At 52.6% G+C, this 25,375-nt stretch overlaps 1 protein-coding gene across 1 annotated transcript; it reads left to right on the forward strand.

Moving 5' to 3' along the window:
• Positions 1–2,659: 2,659 nt before the first annotated feature.
• Positions 2,660–24,198, forward strand: PLEKHM2 (pleckstrin homology domain containing, family M (with RUN domain) member 2). Its single transcript, XM_010577493.1, has 20 exons — positions 2,660–2,707; positions 8,962–9,068; positions 9,216–9,325; positions 10,263–10,362; positions 10,906–10,993; positions 11,512–11,698; positions 13,812–13,871; positions 16,548–16,782; positions 17,971–18,750; positions 19,017–19,086; positions 19,172–19,262; positions 19,594–19,658; positions 20,026–20,114; positions 20,755–20,887; positions 20,976–21,166; positions 21,466–21,531; positions 22,036–22,195; positions 22,428–22,607; positions 22,692–22,808; positions 23,182–24,198. Exons 1-20 carry the CDS (start codon positions 2,660–2,662, stop codon positions 23,317–23,319), a joined length of 3,015 nt encoding a protein of 1,004 aa, XP_010575795.1. The 3' UTR covers positions 23,320–24,198.
• Positions 24,199–25,375: the final 1,177 nt, after the last annotated feature.

The raw sequence follows: 25,375 nt of genomic DNA on the forward strand, positions 1-25,375 counted from the left end.
CCCTCCAGCTGGAGCAATGTCAAGAGGCTGCTGCTCTTGGTGGCTTCAGGAGAAGTTGGGAGAGCTCAGCAGTAGTGAGTTGGGCCCTTACTTCAATTCCAACACAGATCCAAAGGAACTGTGAGCATGGTGTTGATTTCCCATTTACAGCTTGTCCTCTCTGTCCTCCCTGGGAGATGTAAATTAATTCAGAGCACGATGCTCTCTGCACAGTGATGGTGTGGAGCTCATTACTTCTGTCTTATGACCGTTTCTTCTCCCCTTTCCCATCCAGTGCTCCCTCACCCTGCTTTCTGCTAAGAGGGCTGTGCTCCAGCACAAATTACTATGCAAATTGATGCCTAACCCTTATTTTTTTTTTAAAGAATTTGGCCTTTATTGAGGCAGAAGGCTGGAGGTGGGCATGTTATGGCTTAGTGTGCATTCACCGCTTTCTGTGCATCCTCTCCCAGTGGGGAGCAGACCCTTGTTCAGTCAAGTGCTTGTTTTCCTCTAGGAGATATTACTGCACGTGGCAGCAGTGGGATGAGAGCTGCCTCCTGGTGCCTCCCAGTTGAACTCTTGCCGTGACAGGCATGCTAGAAATGCCAACGGCTTTATATCCATCCTTGGCCAACCTTCTCCTGGTAGCTAGAAGCTATCACAGGTGACCTGGTCCTGGGTAGCGTAGATGTTTTGTATCCTCTTGTTGGATTTCCATGCCCTCCTGGACATTGCAGTGGGTTAAGGAGAGATTTATTGCTGTCTTGCTTGTGATTAGGTGGCGAAAATGTAAAGTCCTTAAACAGTGCTCATTGTTGGCAATTCTAGGGGCTAAACTTAAAATCAGAAAAGAGATCAGAATCCAAGATTTTGGGGCTCTTGTCTGTTTTTCAGGCTTTCCTACCGGCTTTGAAGGACACACATTCTCATGAACTCTAGAGCAGCTGATCCTTGGTGCATGTCAATCAGGTGGAGCAACGTTTTTTGCCGATGTTGCAGGAGTTCTTGCCAAAAGCTCTGGCTCTGTTCTGTTTATGCATGACTTTGGGAAGGTTTCCGCTTCCCCCATAGTGAATTAATACTGTGCCTTTTCTGCCTGTCTCGGGATCAGATTTTTAGCCCTGTACCATTGAAATGCCTTTGCAGTCTCCCAGGCTTCCTGAACTCTGGCTTGCAACACCTCTGCTTCTCCTGCATGGCGAGGAAGGGTAGATTTGGGGATGGCTTTGTGCCCCCATGTCCTGGAGAGGAGCAGGTAGCGTTGGAGTGGAGCATCCCTCCTCAAATCAGGTAGGGAACATGCTCATCTCTGGCTGGGTACATTTATTTAGCCCAGCTGCTGTGACACAGAGATAGCAATTCTGGAGATGTGAAAATAGCCAAATAGCAACCTTGCCTTCTGCTTCCCTTTGAGGGACACCTCGCTGGTGCTAAGACCACAGGGGTTTTTATCTCTGCCAGGGTATTTCCTCTCACTCATGTTTGCTCCAGTCCACATCCGTTGTTGCTGCAGGGGGCACGCAGCAGGGATCGACATCGGTACATTCACGCTGTTCCCCTGCACAGTCCTGGCATGCCCCTTTACTGCGAGTACCAGGTTTGCCAGCTGCCTGAAGCCTGTGGCTGAAGCTAGCAGCAATCTCACGGAGCTCATAAGTTGGCCTTGAAGACACAAGGTCACTCAGGTGCTTTTAAGAAGTCTACAAATGCTTGCAACTCTCACACTGCGTATTTTGGTGGTACTCTAAGGGCTTTGCCACTGTTTGACGAGCGAACAAAGCTGTTTGCTGTGGTTCTGCTGGGAGCGCAGCTGTGTATTTCTTGGGTTGCCCGAGTATTTCAAGGTTTATCTCTTTTTGGAAATTCTTATTGCCTCATCCTGGTACAGGTCTGGTGATGATACGAGGTTTGTTGTCCACAGTTGCAAGAGGATTGGATTCTGCGGGTACCTAAACTGATGTTTGTCTCTTTATACCCTTGGGAGGCATTTCTCAAGATCAGCTCTGGATCTGCTGGTGGACAAGGCTATGATAGCCTTTTGGGGAGAAAAAAATCCCGTTTGTCCTACCACTAACACAAAGCACTTCGCTGGGAGAGCAGTTGGTTTTGGAGGCTCAATTTTGGCAGTGGGTTTTGTACAAGGAGCAGAAGCAATGCCTCTGAGCCTCTCTGCCTCCAATTGCACAATTTCAGCGGCTGTTGAGTGATTTCAGCTTTCCTCACTTCTGATATCCTGGTCCAAGAGGAGTAACTGAAATAACTGCAGGCCAGAGGACTTGGTCTACGGGGAGAAATTCAAAACAGCAAATGCCCAGCGTGTGAGTAAGCAGCAGCTATCTGGGAGAGCAGCACTGTTACCAAGACTTGCAGGGCACAAGCACCTCGTGCTCACTTGTTTTTTGGTGTGTTTACCAACTGGACTTGTTTTTTCTTCCATGAAATCTGTTTTTTGTGATGTGCCGAGCATGTGACCTTTCTGTCTGCCTTCAGTTAGCACAGGGATCCTGTTCCACAGGAGCCACATGCTTGTACCCTGCTCCGTGCTCTCTGCTCACCATGACAGAGGAACAGGATGCTCCCTGTGACTTGCAAGCAAGCGTCACCGCTGGAAAAAATCCTGTCCTTGGCTGAGCCATGTGTGGGTCCAGCCTGCTGCAAAGTTTGCTGCTTAGAAATAATGAAGAAAAGCCATGGAAAAGCCTTGGGGCTGTGGGAGCTGATAAGTGTACGTGTCCCAGGAGGTGACAACGTTGCTGGTGCTGGACTGCAAATGCTTCAAAGCTCTGTGTTTCCAGCCACTGAGCATCTTTGCTATGGATTTCAGCTTCACCTGTTTCAGGCTCCTGTCTCTGCGCATCACAAGCACGCTCTGTTTCTCTCCAGGCTGCTCCAATGTCACTTGTGCCTTCAACATGCTGATGCTCTGAGCATGCCAATGTATTTCATCGTGAAAGCCACAAAACCCGGGCAAGGCATACCGAGTCTGGGATGGGAAGCTGGGCGCTGAGTCTGGTGCTGGTTTGGAAGCTTGTTGTAAGAAATGTTGCATCAGATCATGTATGCAACCTCCAAAACGTCCTACTAGAGCTGAAGTTTTAGGGCTTGGTGTTATACAAGTGTACAAGAGAGAATAACACCCCTGCCTTGAAATTCAGCCTGCTTTTTTGGGTGGTATGGAAGACTAGGAGTTTTCCAGGCAGAGTAGTTCAGCCTCCTCTTTATCCATTTGCCATCGAATGTCTGTACTCCCCTGAGCAGGTACGAGAGTGCTGGTTGCTTCTCTTATCTTCTTATGTGTCTGTCCTGTCCCTTCACTTTGCCTCTTTCCTTGGGATTGAACTGTCATCGCCTGCATGGGACAAGGTCAGTCTCCTGCCACCTCTTTTTGGTGCTCCCTGGAGCTCCAGGCTTGCTCCTGAGGGTGCTCAGCTGCGGGTGCAGCCCCAGACTGAGTGCCAAGACCCAGAGCTGGCTTCTTAATCAGCATTTTTTTAAATCACGTTGTTAGACAGCTTTGCAGGCTGCATTCGCAGGAAACCATGTGGGTTTGCTCTTGCTGCAGAAGGTTATTCTGGCTGTGCAGTCTGGTAGATAATGTGCCACCATCCTTGTCCAGTCGTGCAGCGTGGTAGAAAAGCAAGTGCTGGGAGCAGGCTTGGGAAGGGTTTTGGGTCTAGCAAAGAGTTTGCATCTCCAGCTGCCTGCCTGGATGGCTCACGAAATACTGCCCTCAAAGAAAACCACCTACCTGATAGCTTGGAGAAGGTGTCTTTCCAGCTGCTGGGGAAGATGGTGAGAGGACAGGAATTTAGGCAGAAAAAAGGCTGCTGCAGTTTCTGTTACGTTTTGGCTCTCCGCTTGCTGCTTTGTGGTACTGCTTTTGTTTGCATTCCTGCAGCTGGGGAAAACCCCTTGCCAGTCCATGTGCTGTGGGTGGGAAAGCAGGTTTTGAAGCGCCTTTTGCCTTTCCCATACAGCGAGCACCGTGGTTAGGGAGCTGGAGGAATGCAAAGGATGCCCAACTGGGCTGTTTGCTTTTCTTTCACCATGTTTGCCCTGCCAGGGAAATACCAAGCAGAACAAGAGAAATGAACTTGGTGTCAGAAAGCTGCTTGTCAAACATCTGCAGACCAGATTTATGGAGGGGAGATGGAGACTCGATTGGGTTGTGGCCAGCTGCAAACAGGTCAGGAGACTGTATTTCAGTGAAGTTTTAGAAATACTGGAGAGCTTTCAAAGGAGCACCACAAGAGTGATTAGATTTGGAGAATGGACTTTACAGCATGCCTCCCCAGTGACTGTTTGTTGGCATCCCTTGCAACACAGCAGCTTTGCAAATGGGCCGGGAGAGCTTCACACTCTCTGAGAACCGCTGCAATTAGTAGGTTATAAAATTGTGCAAGGAATAGCCTTTCTCATGCATGCCAGCGTGGGGTGTGGTGTATCACTGCAAAGAAAAAAATCAACTTGTGATTGATAAATGGCAATTAAATCCACCTTCTCCTCAGTGGGGATGAGGTGCGATTGTTAGGGGTGCAAACCCCGTCTTTCCCCCTCCCCCCACCGTGCAAACCAGCTCTCTGTTCCCTTTGGATAAACGCCCTTCTGCTCTGCTTTCTTCTCAAGTGTGTTTAACTCGACAGCCTCAAGTGTTTGGACTCCGCAGGAGCTTTTGTAACCAGTTCACCAAAGCAGGTTTTGTCCTACACTGTTGCAACACCGGTGCTCAGACCCAGTTGGAGCTGCAGAGTGGTGTCGGTGAATGGCGGGGATGCCTTCTGCATGCTGACGGTGCTTATTTTGGCCGCAGGAATGTCTATAAATAGCCCAGGGTCAGGGCTTGAGGCATTCACCGTGCCCCACACAAGTCCTCCATCCAAGCCAGCCTCAACCCTTCCTTCTGGTTTCGGAGCACAGAGGAGACGAGGGGAAGAGCATGTCTCCAGAAAACCCGGGGATGAGCAGTGTCGCATTCAGTTATGCTTTTTAAACTTATTGCTTGCCTCCTTCCTGATTTTCCCTGGCTCCAGCCCGGCTCACTGCCCAGGTATGTCAGGGAGCTGCTTTGTGGATGCTTCATAAAGTTTGGTCACCACCTCCCAAACAGGTCTGTCTACCACACTGTGATTAGGGAGAGGTTGGTTTCAAATTATTCGTTTGTGTTTTATAGCAATTTACAGGAGAGAGGTAAACACTCTGTATAAATGCTGTTTTTTCAGGGCAGTGCCACATCACTTCTGCCTGTGCAGCACGGTCAGGGTCAGATGCTGGGACCGTCCATAGTCTGTGCCTCTGCCCCAGGATGCTTGTGGTCGTAATTCCTACAGATTTCCAGCTAGGTGGATCTTGGAACAAGTGGGCCTGTTTTGGGAAACAATGCAACTGGATTTTGTTCCCCAACTGAAAAAGCTATTTCACCATACCTTTCCTCCTTGTGCGTCTTCACCTTTCTTCTCAAACTAGAAATGCCTTCCCATCAGCTTTTGCAAATCTCAGCCTTTCCCCAGCCTCGCTGTAGGGATGACTCCATCCAGGAGATCCTGAGGCTTGTTCGGTCTTGTTTCCTCCCTGGACACGTGGTAGTTCGGCAGGGATTCACCTGGCCCATCTCTTTTTGGGGCTTGTTGTGCTCCAGCAAGCTGTGGACGTCCTTCGCTTGAGACTGTAAGCCATTGGCCGTGTTTATTTTGGAGGGATGCTGGAAAAGGCATCGTCCCTTGATGCAGCACCATACAGGGAACATGGTGGCACATCTTTGTCCATGCGGGTAGGAGCGAGTTCTTGGCACGCCTCCCTGTGACTGACAGCTCCTAAAATGCCGTGACTCGGAGTGCCCGAATCCAAATCCAAAACTGCTGAGTGCGTGTTTCCTGCTCGCAGGGTCCCACGTGCACAGGGCTGGCGTGACCCCATGACTCTGAGCAAAGCACAGTCACACCAGCTCATCCTCTGGCTCCTGATGTTGCAGAGGGGCAAACTTGAGCCTTTTGGGGTAGGTTTGCTCTGGACATTGCTATGGGCCTGGGTTTTCCAGCCGCCTCCCCAGGAAGAGGCTGCAATGCAGGGGAAGCTGGTTTGCACAGAGCAGGAGGCTGCATGCTCCTTGCAGAGCAGCTAAAAGTAAGACCAAGCTTTAATACAACACAGGAAGAGTCCTTCAAAACCTAGATGCCTTCATAGGGGCAAGATTTGGCTTTTCTAGGGAAGAGAAATCTGTTTTTCAGAACTTCCCTGGTGCTTCTCCATGTTCGGAGATGTTGAGATGAGACAACCACTGTTTGCTAACAGTTTGTATTCTCTGATGAGGGGAGCAGGTTGGTCCGTGTAGCAACAGAGAGCGTTAGGAGCTGTGAACTGGCTGCAGGAAGGACAGTAACAAAGATCCAAGTTATTTTTGAAGAAGGAAGGAAAGAAAAAAGAGGAAATGCTTCTATTTGCTCATCTCTTTCGCTGCCCAGGCTTGGAGTCTCTCTGTCATGGGGAATTCTTCCAGTCAGTGGCACAGACAGGCTCCAAGTTCCCTCCAAGATGACCTCCCTGAGCAGTGTGTGCAGAGCTGGCTGAGTGGCTCCTTGGTTTTAGTGGTAAGCTAATGTAGGGCCTGGTTATTTTTGTTTTCCCCTAGCTGTCCCCCACAGCTGCATTTTCTCAAGCCAGCACAGAGCCTGCAGAAACACCCAGGATAGGAACCCTCCTCCGAGGGTACCCCAGCTCTCTGCAGAGGCAACAGCCTGCTTGGGACAAGCCGGGAACTTCTGCCTTCAAATCCTGGCTTGTGTCCCATATGGCAGGGGCTTTGATTCCTGCCTCAGTTTCCCCCAAAACCGGATATTTTAGTGAGCTCCAGACAGCTCTTGGAGAGCAACCTCTGTGTCTCCTCTGTCTATTGCTAGAGGGTTACAGCTCTAAATTATGACTTTGTTTCTTCCTCTAGTGTCCTCACTGCAGGAGTAAGCTTAAAACACTGGCTGCAGGTAGCTCCTGAAATAGTTCTTGAATATTGGATTTTAGGGCATTCTTCTCCTTGCTTGGGTCTGGGCTGCCTATTAATAGGGTAGATCTTCTGAGACAGCTTCCTCCCAAAAATGGGTAAGAGCTGCTGAGCTGAAACACTTCGGGTCTCACCTGGGTGTCATGAAAAAGTCTGCGTGTCGCTGGAGCATCCACGGGTGGCTCTGCAAACAAAACCTTATTGCGTATTTCCTTCCCCAGGGGATTTACCTTCTCAACTAGACAGGACAGGGACTGGCTGAGCTGTGCTGTGCGATCGGATGAGGGAATTTGGCTGTGATTCTTCGGGCTCAGCAGTTCGTTCCCACGTAAGGGCTGGGACCTGCTCCATGCAGGAACATGCCTGGCTCTCCCGTCTTACCTAAGAGCTACAGAGAGAGTCAAGGTCTTCAAGCCAGGAGGGTGTTGGAGCTAGATATATTCATATTTTTAAGAGGGTTGTTGGGAACAGTTCCCCAGGGGCTGTGAGGTGTTCTCTGTCCTCCTTGATAACTTTTACATTGAGACTGGATGATTTTCTAAAGGAGCTTCTCTGGCTCTAGTAATAATTCAGGAGGAGAAACCAGTTTCTGGGAAGAGGTCAGACTCAACAAGCACAATGCTGTCAAGTTTTTGTCTTTTAAATCTACCGTCTAACTGGTGAGGTTTGCCAAAGACTTATTGTGTCACCAAAATAACGTACGTACAGGTGATGCGTTGTTGTAGCTCAGCTGAATTGTGCTTGCTTGTCACCAGCCAGAGCAAATAAATGTGGCATATACAGCTGAGATTACATCCTGGGTGAGTAATCTCCCTGCCTGAATGCCAAGTATGTGTGAGACGGGGACCTAAATAGATCTGTAAGCTCCAGGGGCAGGAGGAGGCTGGTGGGTCAGCTGGGAAGGGATATAGGATTTGGGTGGTTGGGGATTTCTAGGATTTCTAGCAGGTTTTGCAGAAGCAGAAAAGCAATTTATGCTGTGTCGAGCCTCCGAGGGCTGCTGTCAGCAGAGCACAGGGCCAGCGCTGTCTTCAGAGCTAACTTTGCGGCTGTGAATGGGTTAACCGAGGATGAGTCAAGCTGTCCAGGTCTTTGAGAAAGGGGCAGCTACATGAAGTGACACATTGTAGTGATGTAGCCTCCCCCATGCCGAGGAGGCAAACAACTTGGAGATTAATTGAACTGCCTTTCTCTCATATGCACGTGCCTCCATCCCTATCTGCGCTGCCGGCTGCCCTCTGCACCCTCCAAGTCCCTGCTGCTGTGTGGCCAGGCAATCCTTACCAGCCTGTGTTTGAAAGTCTGGGGCAGTTCTCGGCTGCCTGGCATCAATACCCAGCATCATGGTGGTTACTCGAGCTGCCTGTAACAAGAAAACCTCTGTCCCTTCCCAGAATGCTGAAACTGTGCTGAGATTTCACACAGATTTAGCACAGAGCACACGTGCTGCAAGAATGAAGCTCCTGGACTCAGATCATCTTTTATACCTGGAAGCAATGTCTCTCGCCAACCAGGGTTTCCCATGGCAAGACCCTGAGACTGAGGAGGGGACTTGTCCATGGCAGAGCCAGAAACGGAGCCCAGAGCTCTGATTTATTTCTGTTCTGAATGGCTTTGCGATGGCTGCACCGCTGCAGAGGAACCACCAAAACCCCACTGTAATGTTGGCTGTAAAGGAGGAGGCTGTGCAGCTCAGCCCACCTGCTCAGCAAACAGGGCAGTTGGTTGTGCAGCCGCAGCCACACTGCTGGTATGTCTCTGAAAAGTGCACAAATCTTTGTGGGTGAGGTTCTCCCTATGAGTTACTGCCTTTAGGGCAGTAACTTGAAATCAATTGCTACACCCTGTAAGTAACCTGCATCAAGGTCTAGCAAGCTGAGAGATTAAAAAAAGCTATTTAATGCTGGCTGTGAGTGTTGGCATCTCCATCTGCCTCCTCAGTGGGCTGTAGAACGGAGTTTCAGCCATCCCATCTCTTCTTTTTGCAGCTGCAGAGCTACTTTGCTGCCTGTGAAGACGAGACGCCGGCCATCAGAAACCATGACAAGGTCCTGCAGCGGCTCTGTGAACATCTGGACCATGCTCTGCTATATGGGTAAGCATGGAGCCTGCCGCTGGGATGCTTTTCACTGTGCTTTGCCTAACATGTAGGCTCAGCATGGGGAAGCCATCTAGGCAGTAACTGGGATGGAGATAACAAAGCCTTTGCTTAACCTTCCTCTGGCCTTCTTTCTTCTTCCAGCCTGCAAGATCTTTCCTCAGGTTACTGGGTGCTGGTCGTTCACTTCACCCGCCGGGAAGCCATCAAACAGATAGAAGTGCTTCAACACGTGGCCACCAACTTGGGACGCAGTGAGTATTTGCAGATGCTGCCCCGGCTATTAGGGCAAACCTCGGTTTGGGAACATCTGGCGGGAAGCCCAGGAAGGTTGTGCTGGCCGTATGTTCAAGGGCTGGGGCTGCAGGCAGATTGAGGGAACCAGCGGGCAGCTCCCCGCTGAATCCAGCTTGTCTTGGCCAAGGAGGTGGGAGTCCTGGCATGATGGCTCTAGAAATAATTGCATCGTGCCTCAGGATCAGGTGTTGGGGTCAGAGACATAGGCCTGCTTCTGCTGCTGTGAAACCAAAGCGATCTGCTGGGCTGTGCTCTTGGGAGAGGTTTCTGGCAGATGGGAGGCATCACCTCTCTCACCCCAGAACGTGTCACTGTAGCTGTCATTTGCCCGATGCTGCTTCTCCCCTGCTGCGAGTTGTCTGTAGAAGATGTTTGGGACCATCAAGGCCGTTTTTGACGCAGGATGGTGCCCAGAGACCTCCTTTCTGCCTGATTATCCCAACACCCTTCATCTCCCAAGCCCTGTACTGGTGAGAGTGGAGCTGAGCACAGACTGCACCATCACCTCTCTCTGCACTGGAATTTGTGTAATATCTCAAATTGCACCTGTGCTGATTTACAGCGATTGTCCCTCCATCTTTCCTGTCTTCTGATCCCTGCTGGAAATGCTAGCAGGGCTCGCATCTCACTAGAGAGACACAGTTATGTGCCTGCTTCTCAACCTGCTATCATGCAGTCTCATTCCCATTCCCACTCCAAATCGTGAATCTGCCTCTTCATCTCCTGCTGGCATTTTTCCTTCCAGATTTCCCCAACGGTCGGTTGCTCCCTTGAAATGATACAAACGTGAATGAACAATCTGATGTGTTTTAACTGATTTGTGTTTATTTCTAGCCTTGCTTCACTTCTCAGATATTTCCCCACAGATAAATCTCTCTGCTGCTTTATTTTCAGGCCGGGCATGGCTGTACCTAGCCCTCAATGAAAATTCCTTGGAGAGCTATTTGAGGCTGTTCCAGGAGAATCTAAGCCTGCTGCACAAGTACTATGTCAAGTGAGTACCCCAGCTCCTTCTCGTTTGGGCACTGGTTGGCATCCCTTCTTGTCAGAAGCCAGCCCTAATTTGCCAGTGGGGAACAGTTGATCAGGCTCTGATTTTTCCTTGTGGGTTTTGCAGAGGTTTTACATGATTCATTTAAAGGTCCCAGATGTGGACGCAGTCATATATAAGAGGGCCTGCAAGCATCTCCCCTAGTTACTGCTTTTACTCTCAGTCCCAGAGGTAGCCTTTATATTCTTCCATGTTTTTCAAGAAGCTGCTCAGCTCTTGTCCAGGGACCCAGCTCTGGTGGACACCTGGAGATGTGGCTGTAGGTCAGTTTGTGGATAGCACGTAGGGGATGCCCGGCTGCTCTGAGCCACACATATCTGCCCTTAAGGTCTGCCATTGCTCTTAGGAGGTAAACAGCAGGCTCACAGCTCTGGGGCCATTTATACGGCAGCTCAGAGACACGCCACCAAGAAAACAGAGGGTGCTTGTAGCTGTTTCTTTTCTTTCCCACATCTCTAAAGCTCTTCTGTTTTATCCATGCTGCAGGAACGCCCTAGTTTGCAGTCACGATCATCTGACCTTGTTCTTAACACTGGTGTCTGGGCTGGAGTTCATCCGCTTTGACTTGGATCTAGTGAGTGTTTTATCTGTTTCTCTCAGCTCTGGGAGCGTGGGTATGTGGAGCAGGGGGAGTCCTGGGTGTCAGAGGTCCCACTGCTTGGTCCAGAGTGTACCTTCTTGTTGGTCTTCCTCTTGTTCAGCTGAAAATGTGAAGCTACCACTTTTAGGAAAGGCTTTAGGCTAGGGTCTTTGGAGACCCAGCAATGGGATTTATTCCTATTGCTCAGTTATTCCTCTGCACTGTTCAGAAGAGGAAGGAGGCAGGTGTGGGGAAGCCAGCTGCAGGGCAGACTGATGGGGATAAAGGAGCTGAGCTCTGCAAGTGTGGTACAAAATGCTGGCATCCCTCCAGGTAAACACAAAGCCACTCGCTAACCCTCGGTGTCGCAGTGGAGCCGCTGGGTTTCCTCTGAAAGGTGGCAGAAATGGACAGTCAGAGGACATTCAAGGACAGTCCCATCGTTTCGACTGTGCTAATAACTGTGTGCAGTGACTCGGAGCCTGACTCACCCCATGCTCTCTTCTCTGCAGGATGCTCCTTACCTGGATCTGGCCCCGTACATGCCAGACTACTACAAACCTCAGTACCTGCTAGACTTTGAGGACCGCCTGCCCAGCTCTGTGCATGGCTCAGACAGCCTGTCGCTCAACTCCTTCAACTCGGTCACTTCCACCAACCTGGAATGGGATGACAGCGCCATCGCTCCATCCAGTGAAGGTCAGTGGTTTTTTGGAGATGGGTGCGGTCAGGGCTGTGTGTTCCCACATCCCCTTCGTCTGAGCTGCTGGAGCGGACGAGGCGCCAAATGAGGTAGCAAATGATGGGCTGGAAAAGACCAAAGTAAGAGACCCAGCAGTTAGGCTGTGAGTCTCTGCTGTCTTGCCTTGGGAGCTGCTGGGATTTAAGCTGTGGACAGCCCCCTCGCCTTGGACTGGGAGGGAAGGACTTTCCCTGCTGGTTACCTGAGGCCACATTTCCATCCTGGGGGGTGTGTTTTAGCAAGAACTGGAGAAATCTCCCCATGGAGTGAAAGCCGTGCCCATATCTGAATGTGGCTTCCAGCTCAGAGCAGGTACGCAGCACTGCAGAGGACCTTTTTTAACTGCTTATTTTGCAGTTCAGAGACCCACGTATGCTGGAGGTGGTGGGGAACAGTTTCCAGAGTCTTTTCTCCATGTCTGCAGTCTGAGGGAGAGGCAGCCGGTGGTCTCAGATGTGCTGTTTTTTCATCTTTGTGCATCTGAACTTGAGCAGCCTGATAAGTTGTCATACTCGCCCCCTTACCCCTATCAGAGAGGGCTGGATGTTGTTCCTGATGAACTGAGAAGACACGTACCTTGTGCCTGCCCCCATAACCCACTTTAGGCTGGAGCGGGGAGCTCTTATCCAGCACAAAGCATGTTCACATGAAGGAGCAGCTCTGCTGCTGCTGTTCCTAATCCAAAATATGTTGGCCCTGTTCCTTTTTTGATGTCAGTTTGAACAAAACAAGATCAGGAGATTCTGGAATAGATGGGGTGATGCATGCCGTTAATTGGATGCAGTGAATTCAGGACCGAGTCCACGTACAGATGGGTTCCCTCTGAGACAAGGGTCGACCAGTTGCCTTTTATATGCAAGATAGAAACTGCAGACATTAAAGATACTGAGGAGGAACAGCCTGGGATGGGCGTTAGCATCATTTCAGCAAAGCACAGCACCGTTTTGGTCTCACCTGCAGCATCTGCACTCATGCTGTAAGTGTGAAAGGGTTTGCTTTCGGGGTCTATGCCAAACCTCCAGCATCCCAGGTAAGTTGGAGACAGCATGAGAAGCCTAGCAATAAAAGTCACAGGAAGAAGCTTCTCTGTCCCCAGACGTTTGGCATAAGCAGCCGTTTCAGTACTTGCTGCACCCCCTGGGCTTGTATTCCTGTTCCTCCCTCAGCAGAACACGTCTTGCTGGCAGCACATCTCCTGCCTGTCCCTATTGACTGGGCAAGAGGGGTCACTTGGGTTTGGCTACGCTCTCCGGCCCAACTGGTGGATGGAAGCTTAATGCTCAAGAGAAGAGGGGTTTGGAGTAGAGATCCAGGAGATTTTGGAGCTAGGTTTTGGTTTTGGTATCGTCGCAAGCTATTCCATGTGTCCGGACAGCAGTTGTGATCTGTGTCTCAGTTTCCCCATGCATAGAGGGGTTTGGTGCTGATGTAGAAATGCCGTCCCCTGTTGCGGGACCAGGATGGTGAAGGTGGAGCCCAGGAGGGCAGGCATTGTCGCTGTTCCTCTGGCGTGGAGGAATTTAACTTCAATAACTATTTCACTGCTCGTCATTTCAACAGGAGCATCTCGCTACCCTGGGAGTGTAGGTGGAGCTGGGGATTTTAGGATCAGAGGACAAGTTTTTTCCTTTAATCAGACCCCTGGCTTTGCAAACATTAATGAGCCAAACATCACAGTATCTATGGGAGGTAAGTGTGACGTGGGGAAGCTGAGGCACAGAGTGACTAAATTCGTTCACAAAGGGGATCCCTGATTAGGTACATGCCACCGACTGTTTTTCTGTTTTAGCTTTCCATCAGCTTGCATAATGGGGCCTCCATCCTTCGCTGGTCCCGTTGTAGCTCCCATAACACAAACATCCAGCAGGAACAACCGTTAGTGCAGCTGGTTTCCATTTGCATCCATGTTCCCTAACTATTTTCTCATGCGTTTCAGATACCAGTGGAAGACTGTTTTGTTTCTCTCCTTTCCCATATCCCTCCCCAAACCCCCTTCACACTCTCCCCTGTCCCCCCTCCCTCCCCACTACTTGTATTTCTAATCCTGAGTTTTATCCCTCGTTTTTGTAGATTATGATTTTGGAGATGTCTTTCCAGCAATGCAGACCATGCCCAGCAGAGACTGGGAAGGTGGGACATACTCATCTGTTACAACATTTTGTTTTTCTCTCTGCATTGCTGCCACCTGAAGCTTGCTGCATGCTTCCCAGTTCATTTCTTTAACAAGCAACCACTACATCGTGATGGAATTCGGTAGAGACAGAAAGGAGGAGAAAAGATATCCCCCAAGGTGGGAGGTTGTGTGTCTCATCTGTGAGACCACATGCAAAGCTTTCCCCAACTCCTGGTGTATGCAGGCACACTCACCTGGCTGTATATCCTGGAGGGGAGGGATGTTTTCCTGCCTCTGACGATGCATTCATGTCTCCTAAATGTGTCTGCCCCAGCGCTTGGCATAGCAGATGTGAGGCTGGAGTTCCAAGTGCTGTTCTGTGGCTGCTCGATATGTTACGGCCTGTGTTGATAAAGGAGCCTTTATACCAGGTTACAAAAGAAAAGCTGCAAAATTGCCCCCACCGTGAAGCTGGCAGGCAGGGATCAGCAGCTGTCCAAAATGAGCCTGAACATGCCAGCTGACCTTACACTGTAGATTTCCTCTTTGGGGTGAAGCACACAGGGTGCTGATTGAAAAACTGATCCACCTTCATTGATTTCCTGAAAGCCCTGGAAGACAGCTGAATTAATTCTGCTTTCTTTAATTTTGGCCTTTTGCAGGGATTAATTTGGGAGGTTTTGTTTTCCTTGGACCCTGCTCTCCTCTGTCAAAACATCTCTCTTGAAGCCACAATATCCAGCACATGGCTGTGCTCAGTTTGGGTCACTATGCTTCTTTTTTATTTTACCACTTTTAAAACCAACTTGTCCGCTATGTCTGGCCTTTATGGTCAAAAGCATGTGCCCATTGTAGAGGAACTTGTTCTCCTTCCTCCACATGCAGTCCCTGTGCATATCCTTTGCACATCACAGGAGTAGGAGACCTCTCTGCTTTACCCCTGGAGGAAATACACCCACATTCTGTCCTTTGCAGCTGAAAGCTGGATGGAGCCTTGGGTCTGAACTGCCTTGGCCAGTAGCAGCTGAATATTTGGGGAAATTCTGCCTGAATTCCATGTGGATTGTTCTTGGGCTCTAACACGCTCCCTTTCATCTTCTTTTCTACCCCACATGCAGAGATGCTCACAGAGATGATTTAACGTGTCCCCAAAGCTTGAGCGTACACCTAGAGGGTACAAACCAAGTTTCCAAACCCAACACCCACCAAGCAACATAACCTTGGGTGTTGGGTGCAGGCTGGGAGAAGCCACGGGAGGCTGGGGCAGATCCCTCTGTTTTTGGAGACTTGCACGGCTCCTGTGTGCGGGTCCTGGTTGCAAAGCAGTGCTGGTGTGATCCATCAGTGCTCCGGGCTGGGTTACTGTGTGCTGAGCAAACCTCAGCTGTAGCAAAGTTTTCATCCTAACCCCCCCGCCAGCTTAGCTTACTGATGCATTTCTTGTCATTTGTACACAGAGCAAGAGGTTAAGAAATTTGGGAGAGTTCCCTGTTTTCAGCAAATGCATTTGGGGGTAAAATTCTGTATTTTGGACAGAGATTGTTTTGTCTCAACAGGACCAGCTGGGTTTAGGCAAAAGAAGCAACGTTCATTTTGGTGATACAGGCTAGAAGCCTGGGGCTGAAATGCTTTTAAACATTTTATTTTCCCTTTATTGTAGACATTAAAAATCTACCCGATTTACTTCCCTTGATAGAGTTCACACCCTCCACGCTGCAGGGCAGGCGCTTCAGCAGGAACAAAGCAGCATTTTGAAATCGGCCATCACAAAACTGCCTTTATTAGATTTTTTTTTTTTTATAAGAGGTTTCATTTTCCTATTGAAAACCTACGCCCCTGAATCAGACTGCCAGGGTTGTGGTTTCCTTCAGAAGGGGTCTCCCTGCCTCGCGAGAGGTTTCTAGCTGGCTTTGAAAATGAAGGGTGCTGGAGGAGAGAAGGGCATGGATAACCTTCCTTTAACCATGACTTTGTGGACGGATAACTCTGAGCATGAGTCCTGTAGCCCTTCTCCGTTGCTTGTTTTCCCTCTGAAGACTAACACAGGCCAAGCCGGTTGTGCCACGACCTGTCTGGGCAGCCTGCTGTCCTTGGACCCCCAATGAATGCTGTGTCCCCCCCTCCACCAGACTTCCAGCCCACCATGTGTGTCTCGTGCAAGCAGAGAAAAGCAGCTGGCTCCGTAAGGATTGCTGCTTTACGGGCTGGCTCTGTTTCTGCCCATCTAGCTAAGCGAGCATCTTCCTAAGACCTAGTCGCAGGGGAGAAGCAGCAGTATGGGGCTGCAGCCTCGTTAGCTCGCTGTCATCTTGCTAAGGAGCACTGTGGCCCCAAGACCCCTCAAGTTCCTTCCCAAGGACGCTACCTCTACTTCTTAATCTGGCTGCTGGCTCCTGGGTGACCAAGCTGTTATTTCCAGGCATCATCTAAATTGCAGTGGGAGCAAACTGCAGAACGATGCTGGGTTACGTGCTGGCCTCTCTGTCCCTCCTCGCAAAGAGCCTGCTGCCCGCAGCAATCTCTGAAGCTAAGCTGGTCCGACAGCGCTTTGCCGGTGCCCGGGTGGTGTCACTTGCGAGCAGTACAGTGACCATGTAGTGCCCCGAGCCCCCAGCGCACAGCTTTGCTTGATTTGACTTGATCCAGGTGCCTGAGCTGATGTTAATCCCGCTCTTCCCTTCTTGTCTTTGCAGACGGAGACCTCACAGACACACTCAGCTGCCCGCGCTCCACTGCCTCGGAGGCCAACGGCAGCAAGGCCTCCGTGAAAAGCCCAACACAGCGCTACAACCCCTTCAATGAAGAGAAGGCCGATGTGCCGTCCTCCACCGAGACCACGCCGGTGCACTCAGCTTCCCAGGAGAAGGCAGAAGCCACCCCTGAAGGAACAGATCAGTCTGAGAGCTGCACAGAGCTGGAGGTCATCAGGTAGGGACAGAGCTGCCTGGCCTGGAAACATGCTCCTGAGTGTCATCTGTCACCAGAGGTTGATGATGTGCCACCCCTTCTAGCCCAATGGAGACACCAACTGTGGTGTAGCCTTTATACAATCATGAGAGAGTGGTTTTATACCCCCAGACACCAACTGATGCTCTGTAGGTGTCAACAGAGCTGGTCCCTTGGGTCTGTAGTGCTATAGACTGCCTCAACATAAACAACTTTGCCTGACAGTCTGTATCGGAGAGCTCAGAGGAAACCGTGAGCTTTTATTTGAAGCTTTCTCCAGCTGGTGGCAGGTTTGCAGCAACTCTGGGTCTCACATCTTCTCTCCTGTCCTTCCTCTTGTTTGTCAATGAGCTGTGGCTAAACCTGTTGAGGGAGATGCCTCTGCAGACCTGCTGGCCTGTGTTTGACTCCTTGCAGAGGAGATCCCCAGGGGTCCCTCGGAGCCCTTAACCCAGACAGAGAGCTCAAGGCTCCGTCTGCTCACACCTGGGGAGGGGGGACACCCCAAAACCAGCCCAGCAGGCCTGTGCTTTACTCTTGCGCCCTGTTTTTCCTGGGAGGAGTAGAGGAGCTGGGTTACGTCACACCCAGCTCTCCAGCAGACATGAGGGAAGAGGAGCACTGCGCTCCCTTCCCAAACAAGTGTGACCTGGCAGCAGTTTGGGTGCCATAGGAGGCCTGAACACTTCCGGAGCCGGCATCCTGGTGTGCCGTTTGGCTGGAGCGGGCTCCGGCCTGCATCTCCCTCTTCTGGCAGATGGGGACATGGCATTCCCACATCCTCTTGGAACCTTCTCCCTTCCCGGCATCTTGCTCTCAGACAGGGATTTCTCCCACATCACTTTAGCTCCACATCCATTTGTGATCCCCTTTGCAGCCAAAGGAAGCCCAAGATGCTGCATCCAGCAGCCGATGCCTCTTTTCTTTTTTGGATAGGTAGGAAACAGTGTCCATACCCTGCTTGTCTTGTGACAGCTGGCATGGAGACGGGGACTCTATGTGGCCGCACATTGAGTGATGTTCTTGATATAAGGATTTCTCCGCAATAGGAAAATTGCAAAGGAAGGTTGTTGGGAAAGGGTGGGACCCTTCTCTAGGGGGTTGCAGACCCCTCTGCAAGTCTAAGCAGGCACAGATGAGTGACATCTCTATTGGTCTCTCACCATGCAGGTTAGCCAAGAAGAAGAAAACAGGCAAGAAGAAGAAAGCAAAGCCTGAGGAGCCGGTGAACACCCCTGCGCCCATAGTGCCTGAAACCCAGCAGGCCAGTGGAGACAGCGGCGTGAACGGGCTGAGTGACAGAGAAGACCCGCAGAGAGACGATGGTCTCGCTGCCCCGGCTGGTGAACCAAGCCCAGGCGGGCAGGAGGAGGGTCGTGAGCGCTCTGCCCTCAGCCAGCTGGCTTTACGCATCCCCGAGATGAAGGACACATCCATGGAGAGCGTGGGGCAGCCGCTGAGCAAGGTGATGGACAGACTCAACGGGCAGCTGGATCCCAGCGGCTGGAACGCCCCCCTCGAGCCTCCTGGGCAGTCCTTTCGGACTGGCATGCCAGGGGAGACCCCAGATGGATCGTCCTCTGGCGACTTTAGTGAGGGGATTTCAGCCCCCATGGACTTCTACCGATTTACCGTCGAGAGTCCAAACACTGCTGCACCAGGTGGTGGCCACCATGACACTCCAGGGCCTGGCCAACCGCCACATGTTTCTGGTAGCCCTGAGGCTCCTGAAGAAGAAGAAAGCAGAGAGGGAGAAGCAGTTGGGGCAGTAGAGGAGTCTGGAGGGGCGAGTGATGAACCCCAAACTGACCAGACAGAAACTGCCAACCCCCAGGCTCTCCATGAGCCGAAGAAGGAGCAGCCCAGCCCTTCCCCAAGCAGCGCTGAGGACTCTGGTGTGGAAGAAGGGCAGGGCAGCCCTTCGGAGCTGACCCATCCCTCCGAGTTCAGGTGAGGCTCGGTTTGCTCAGCAGGGAAAGCACCTTCCAAACCATCTTGAGCTCAAGCTGGCACTTTTTTCTTTGTCCTCAGTTTGGGGGGCAAAGACTATCATCCTTTTCCAGGATGAAGATGAGGCACGAGGGGTCAGGAGGAGAAGGTCTTGGGCTGCCAACAGGTGCCCAAATCATGGACAAGTTCAATAAGGAAGGGGATTGCCCTTCCTGGACTCACCCAGCCCTGCATCTATGTCCGTCCTCTACTGTCTCTCTTCACAGGGTGGATAACAACCATCTCCTCCTGCTGATGATCCACGTCTTTCGGGAGAACGAGGAGCAGTTGTTCAGGGTAAGGTGGTCACCATCGATCTCCCACAAAGGACCAGCTCTGTGCCTGCATCAGCCACGGGCTGAGCTCTTTTCTCTCCGCACAGATGATCCGAATGAGCACCGGGCACATGGAGGGGAACCTGCAGCTGATCTATGTCCTGCTGACGGATTGCTACGTGTACCTGATCCGGAAAGGTATCCCATCCCGACAGCCTCTAAACTCAGCTGCAGGGAGGGAGGCTTGCTTGATCAGTGGCTTTTCCATAAATCAGGGCACCATAGCTCACTAACTTCACTGCCAGTTCCTCCCAGTTCCCTTGTGTCCCCTGGAGAGGTGGCAGTCACAGTAGGGAGGTCAGGTTGACTTGTCCCCCAAGAAGCCCTGGGACATGTGCCCCGCAGCTCCGTGCTGCTTAGGACACGGCATGGTTTGCAGGTCTGTCGCTGCTGCTGTGCAGCAGCCTGGATCTGGGCAGCGCTGGGGTCCTTTGCCACCCTTCATGTGGCTCTTTGTGTCTGTGCCCAGGGGCAGCGGAGAAGCCATACATGGTGGAGGAGGCAGTTTCCTATAATGAGCTGGACTACATTTCGGTGAGTGCAGCCCGGGTCAGGTCAGCCCTCCTGGGCAGAGCAGGAGGTGAGTTTGGGGGTTGGCCCTCACCCCTCCAGCTGCAGGGGTGTCAGGAGCATCATGGTGGGGTGTTTTTGTGGGGCGCTCTGTCCACAGGGAGCAGTTTGGCCATTGAATCTTTGAGACTAGGAGAGTTAGAAGTGATCCCCCCTCAAATGCCACTTCTGCAGGTGCCCAGCTTACTTGTATCTTCACATGGGCAGCAGAACGACCACTGACCTTCTCCTCCTGGGCCAGAAGCCAGGTTTTCAGCCCTGCTTCGCCACCCCTCGTCCCCCACCTGGTTTTCTTAACTACCAGCTTCCTTAACTACCCTATGTGGCACAGGTTGGGCTGGATCAGCAAACGGTGACTCTGGTGTGCACCAATCGGAGGAAGCAGTTCCTGCTGGACACCGCGGACGTGGCTCTCACCGAGTAAGCAGGGACCGGGCGGCAAATCGTGGCACTTTCCTCCTGGGGTGCGGGACTTCTGGCCAGCACCTTGGACTCCCAGAGTGACTTGGGGAGTGCAAGAGACTCCAGTGACAGCTCTTCAGAACCAAGTCCTGCCACCAGTGGGGGTTTGGTTTGATGCCACTGGCTAAACCCTGCAGGCAGCTGGAAATGCCTTGAGCATGGATAAGTCCAAAGTATCTTCCCTGGATATACACAGCAGTCACTCTGTCCCTCGGGCTGACAGCCTCGGGGCTCTGTGCAATGCAGACTATGTGTCCTTTGTGTCATTTGGGATGAGTAGGGATAAGGTCTTGAGTTTCAAGGCACGTCCTGGGTCTCTGCATGTTGTCAGCTCAGGGAGGTGACCTCATTAGGGCCTGGATGGTCATACTGGGATCTGTGTTGGGATGGGTGTCCATCTCGCAGTCTCGCCGTCTCCTTCCTGGAGCTCAGACTTGGCAACTCCCGTCACCTTTGGTCTGTAGCTTGATTTTGAGACCCTCTGGTCTTCCAGACCAGAGGCCCACATTGAAGGGAAGCCCCTTCAGCATCAGAGCACGTGAGGGAGATGAGGGGCTGTTTGCCCCAGCCTCATCAGAGATCTCTGTCTCCCTCTCAGGTTCTTCCTGGTCTCCTTGAAGTCAGCCATGATCAAAGGGTGCCGGGAGCCGCCGTACCCCAGTATCCTCACAGATGCCACCATGGAGAAACTGGCACTCGCAAAGTTTGTGGCACAGGAGTCCAAGTGCGAGGTGAGTTTGGATACCGCGGCCATCACTACACGTGGCGGAGGCTCACGGGAGACACCCTCCCTTTGACCGCTCCACCTGATTCTCGCAGGCCTGCGACGTGGTTGTGCGTTTCTATGGCCTCGTTCACTGGGAGGACCCCATGGACGAGGCGCTGGGACCCACCAACAATAGCTACACCTCCACCGAAAACGCGGTCACCAAGGACGGCATCCTGCACTACAAGGCGGGGACCTCCTACCTGGGCAAGGAGCAGTGGAAGACCTGCTTTGTGGTGCTCAGGTGGGCACTGGGGCTATGGGTCGGGACTGGGGTCAGCCAGGGCTTGTCGGAGAAGGTGCTGGGACCAGTTTGCTGCCCAGGAGCTGCTTGGGAGATGGAGAGAACCCATCTTGTCACCTGGGAGGCTAAAGCTACCAGTTGTGGCTGCCCAGCAGCAGGAACGTAACCCCACGGGGCTGCGTGGGTGGAGGGCAGGGCAGGAGTGGCTGTTTGTGCAGACCGAAGGCAGAGGGTGTTTGTGCAGTTGCCGGAGCCGAGCTGACTCCAGTTACCACCTCTTTCATCTTCCCAAATGGCAGCAATGGCATCTTGTACCAGTACCCAGACCGCACAGACGTCACCCCTCTGCTCTCCATCAACATGGGGTAAGCGGCTGGTAGGATGCGGCGCCCAGATTTGGCGGGGATCTGAGGATCAGGAGCTCCTTGGGATGTTCAGGGAGGTGTTTTGGGGCAAAGTATGATTTAGTCCATGCTGCAGGACTCCCTGCTTGCTCCTGGCTGGGTACAGATGCCTATTTGCTTTGGCTCTGATGCGTGTAGATGGACATGGATGGGCTCATTTCCTCCTGGTTTTTGCATGCCAAGCCCGCCCTCTGATGGGGAATTTGCCTCTGAAGGGCTGACGTACCCCTCCAAGAGCCACGCTGGGCAACCTCCACAAACCCACCATGCTCAGCTCCGGCTCTACCATGATGTGCAGAGACAGAGGCCAGCCTTGGAGCAACTCTAAGGGATGTCACGGATGGGAACGAGCACTTGTGGGGAAAAGGGGTGACATGCAGTGCAGGGAGGGCAGACGGAGGCTGTTTTCAGGCTAACGCTGGCCAGTCTGTCCTGCTGATCTCCATCCTCCCCCCTCTCTCCCAGTGGCGAGCAGTGTGGGGGATGCCGGCGCTCCAACACCACCGACCGGCCCCACTCCTTCCAGGTGATCCTGACAGACCGGCCCTCCCTGGAGCTGAGCGCCGAGAATGAGGAAGACATGGCAGACTGGATGCAGTACTTCTGCCAGGCTGTCTCCAAAGGGGTGAGCCAGGGACAGGCCCCCCAAGCACGGGTGCATTGACCCCCTCCTTCGCCTGGAGCCCCTTTGGGGCACAGCCCAGCCAGCACAGAGCTGCCAAAGGGAGCGGGGATGTCTGGCAGGGATGGAGCAGGCAGTTTTCTCCTGGGCCAAGAGGGCTTCCCCGTGGGGCACCCCATGGAGATGGGGCTCCTTCATGCCAGATTTTAACACCCCCCTTCCCCTCTCCATGCAGGTGATCCCCCAGGGTGTCGCCCCTACGCCTTGCGTCCCTTGCTGCCTCGTGCTGACGGATGAGAAGGCTTTCACCTGCCACGAGGACTGCCAGACAAGCTTCTTCCGCTCGCTGGGCACTGTGGAGCTGACGGACATCACCGCCATCTCCACGGAGGCCGGCAAGGAGTACTGTATCCTGGTAAGTGTGGTGCTTCGGGACCAGCTGGCCTGGGGCTGGGTGAGGACCGCAATGGTAATGCCTGGCCTCTCTCTTGGTGTTTAGGAGTTTGCTCAGGACAGCAAGCAGTTCCTGCCCCCCTGGGTCCTCTATTTTAGTTGCACTACAGAACTGGAGAGGTTCCTCTTGGCGCTGAACGCCGCATGGAGGAACATCTACCAGGTGAGCATGCAAGGCTGTGTCACACCTTTCCTCTGGTCAGGAAAGGCGAACGGGGCCCTCCAAGGAAGGCATGGGTGAATTTTTCCCAGTTTTCCCACAAAGGGCAGGAGAGCGATGGAGCTCCTCTGTGTCCATATAACTGTGGGATGTGAGATTCAGAGCTTGAGTCCCCTGGCAAAGCGGGCCATGAGCATCCAGGGTTGGTGAGGGGAGTGGGGAGGAACTTGGGTCAGCCCCGTCCCCCTCCATCACCCATATTTATGATACAGGCAATTTGCCCATCTGTTTTTGAGGCGGTTTTACAACAAGGGGGAGAAGCGGCTGTCATTCGTTCCCCTCCGGACTGCCCCACATGTGTGTGTATGTGTTTCAGGTCGACCTCCTGCACAAGGCCATTCTGGACACCGCCATCAAGAAGAAATGCGAAGACGCTCAGAGCCTCATCGACAGCGCCTGGCAGCGCAGCGACAGCCTCTGCCGCGGGCGAGCAGAGCGGGACCCCTGGTGTTAACCCTAGCTGGGGGGGAAGGATGACTGATGGGGGCCCATTTTTGGAGAGCAGGACCTGTATCTGGCTGCCCCGCAGCCAACTGGCACCCCAAACCCTCCTGCCATCGCTTGGTCCCTACCAAGGAACGTGCCTGCGGGCGTGGACCCTGCACCCCGTCCCCCACCACGCTCTCCACCGAGTCGGGGACGTCCAGCGCGTTTGGGGAGCCACCGGACACTTCACCACGCTGGAGGCGAGGCCGAGCTCGGCCGCTTCCCTTGCACAGCCATGCAGGCGAGCCTGCGCCTTCCTCGTCATCCAGCTGCCACGGGGCAAAATAATTTGCCTTTCATGGAATAATATCCCACTAGTAGTGAGGGAGAGGGTGGCAGCGGGGTGCGCTGAGGATGAGCATCCCCCCGTCGTGGCAGGGAGCGGGACCGAGGACTTGTTCATTTTAGAACAGGGTAGGGATGCGGAGGTGGCGAGATGGGAACAGTAAATCGCTGCTGTGCATGTTTTCTCCTTGCTAATACAATCACCGAGTACGACACTGCTTCTCCTCCTCCTTCTCCTGGTGTTTCCCAGGGCCGCGCGCCTCTGGACATCACAAAACCATTCCCCAGCCTTCAGCCTGTCGATGAGATTTGAGGCTAAGGAAGAAGGACCGGGGCCAAAAATTTGGCCTTAAATACCCCAGCACGGTTTTAGGAGATCTCGGAAGCTGGTTTGAGGTTTGGACGCTGGCCCTATGTGCTGGGGGAGAGAAGAGATCGAGTCTGATATTCTTCAGGTGTCCTAAGGGACGTTGTCACATAGCTGCCACCGACCGTGTCCCCATCTTCTTGGCTCACTGCATCCGAGGCCAGCGAGGACCCATCGCCGCTTGCCCTCTACAGCGAGCCCTTTGGGGCGCAACCCCAGCTTTTAAATAATAATCCGAAGACCTTCTCATGTAATATATGTTCACGGGGCCTTTTTCTGGGAGGAAACGTGCGTGACTGAATGTATATGTATATACATCTGCTTCCTTTCCCCCTCCCCAAATAAATATTCATTGGTAACTCAAGATTTGGCCCTACAACAAATTCCCGTGGTGGGGGCTGCTGTTCTTCCTCCCCCTCCGTGATGTTGGAGCCCGCAGCTCTGCTGTGGGGCAGAGAGAAGGAGATACCTAGGCTGGAGAGAAGAGGGAGGAGGGAAGGGGAGGACGTGCACCCTGGCTCCTCGCTGAACCCCAGCGGCATTAACCCTGCAGCGGGGCACATTCATGGCTTCAACCGTGAATTATCTGTCCCGACGCTCCGGCCCTGTTTATCCCTGGATCCTGGAGATATTCCCAGTCTAGACAAGGAATAAACAACCACAGGGCCAACCCCCAGTGTCACCCACCTTCCCCATTAACTCTCCCTTGCCTTTGGGGATCAAAGGGGGGTGATTTTGGGGGGGATATTGGGGATGGGGCAGCCATGGGGGGGGGAGTTTGTGACTTTGGGGGTTCCCCCCCACCAGTAATCACTGAAGTGGCTTGGCCATGGCTATGCCATGATGTAAACCTGGGGCCCGAGGGGTCACTGTGCAACCCTAAAAATAGGAATCCATGGGGGAGGTGGACAGTGAGACCCCCCACCCTCTCCCCTGCAGCTTTTTGGCCTGGGAAACTCCAATTTCAAAACATTTTGGTAACCCGAGCGAGGGGCTGGCACTGGGAGAGGAGGGTGACACGCTCCCCGTAACCCCCCAAACCACAGTCAAAAGTGCAACGAGTTGACCAGTCCTTATACCTCCACCCCTCCCTGGGGTTTGTCCAGTTGTCTGCAGGGGGGGGGCTCATGGCTGTGTGTGCCCCCCAAAACCGCCCTTCCTCAGCTTTTATTTCCCTTTTATCATGCCTTTTTTTTTTTTTTTTTTTTTTAGAAACAGCCCTTTTTTTTCCCTATTTGCGCTGGGGCACCACCGAGTCACGTGAGACAAGGACGCCCGGCTGGGATTTGGCTGCCAGGCGTGCATCGGTGCTGGGGTGGGGGGAACGCACCCCCAGGCCTGACCTTTGCCCCATATCCCTTCCCCAAATTTG

The sequence above is a fragment of the Haliaeetus leucocephalus genome, unplaced genomic scaffold, assembly GCF_000737465.1.
Source record: "Haliaeetus leucocephalus isolate CR32 unplaced genomic scaffold, Haliaeetus_leucocephalus-4.0 Scaffold556, whole genome shotgun sequence".
Classification (NCBI taxonomy): domain Eukaryota; kingdom Metazoa; phylum Chordata; class Aves; order Accipitriformes; family Accipitridae; genus Haliaeetus; species Haliaeetus leucocephalus.

Coding starts and splice junctions, on each gene's coding strand:
- PLEKHM2 (XM_010577493.1), top strand. CDS start 2,660: ATGAAGAAAAGCCATGGAAAAGCCTTGGGGCTGTGGGAGCTGATAAGT. Junction 2,708..8,961: donor GGCTGTGGGAGCTGATAAGT/GTACGTGTCCCA, acceptor TTCTTTTTGCAG/CTGCAGAGCTACTTTGCTGC. Junction 22,809..23,181: donor CATGGAGGAACATCTACCAG/GTGAGCATGCAA, acceptor TATGTGTTTCAG/GTCGACCTCCTGCACAAGGC.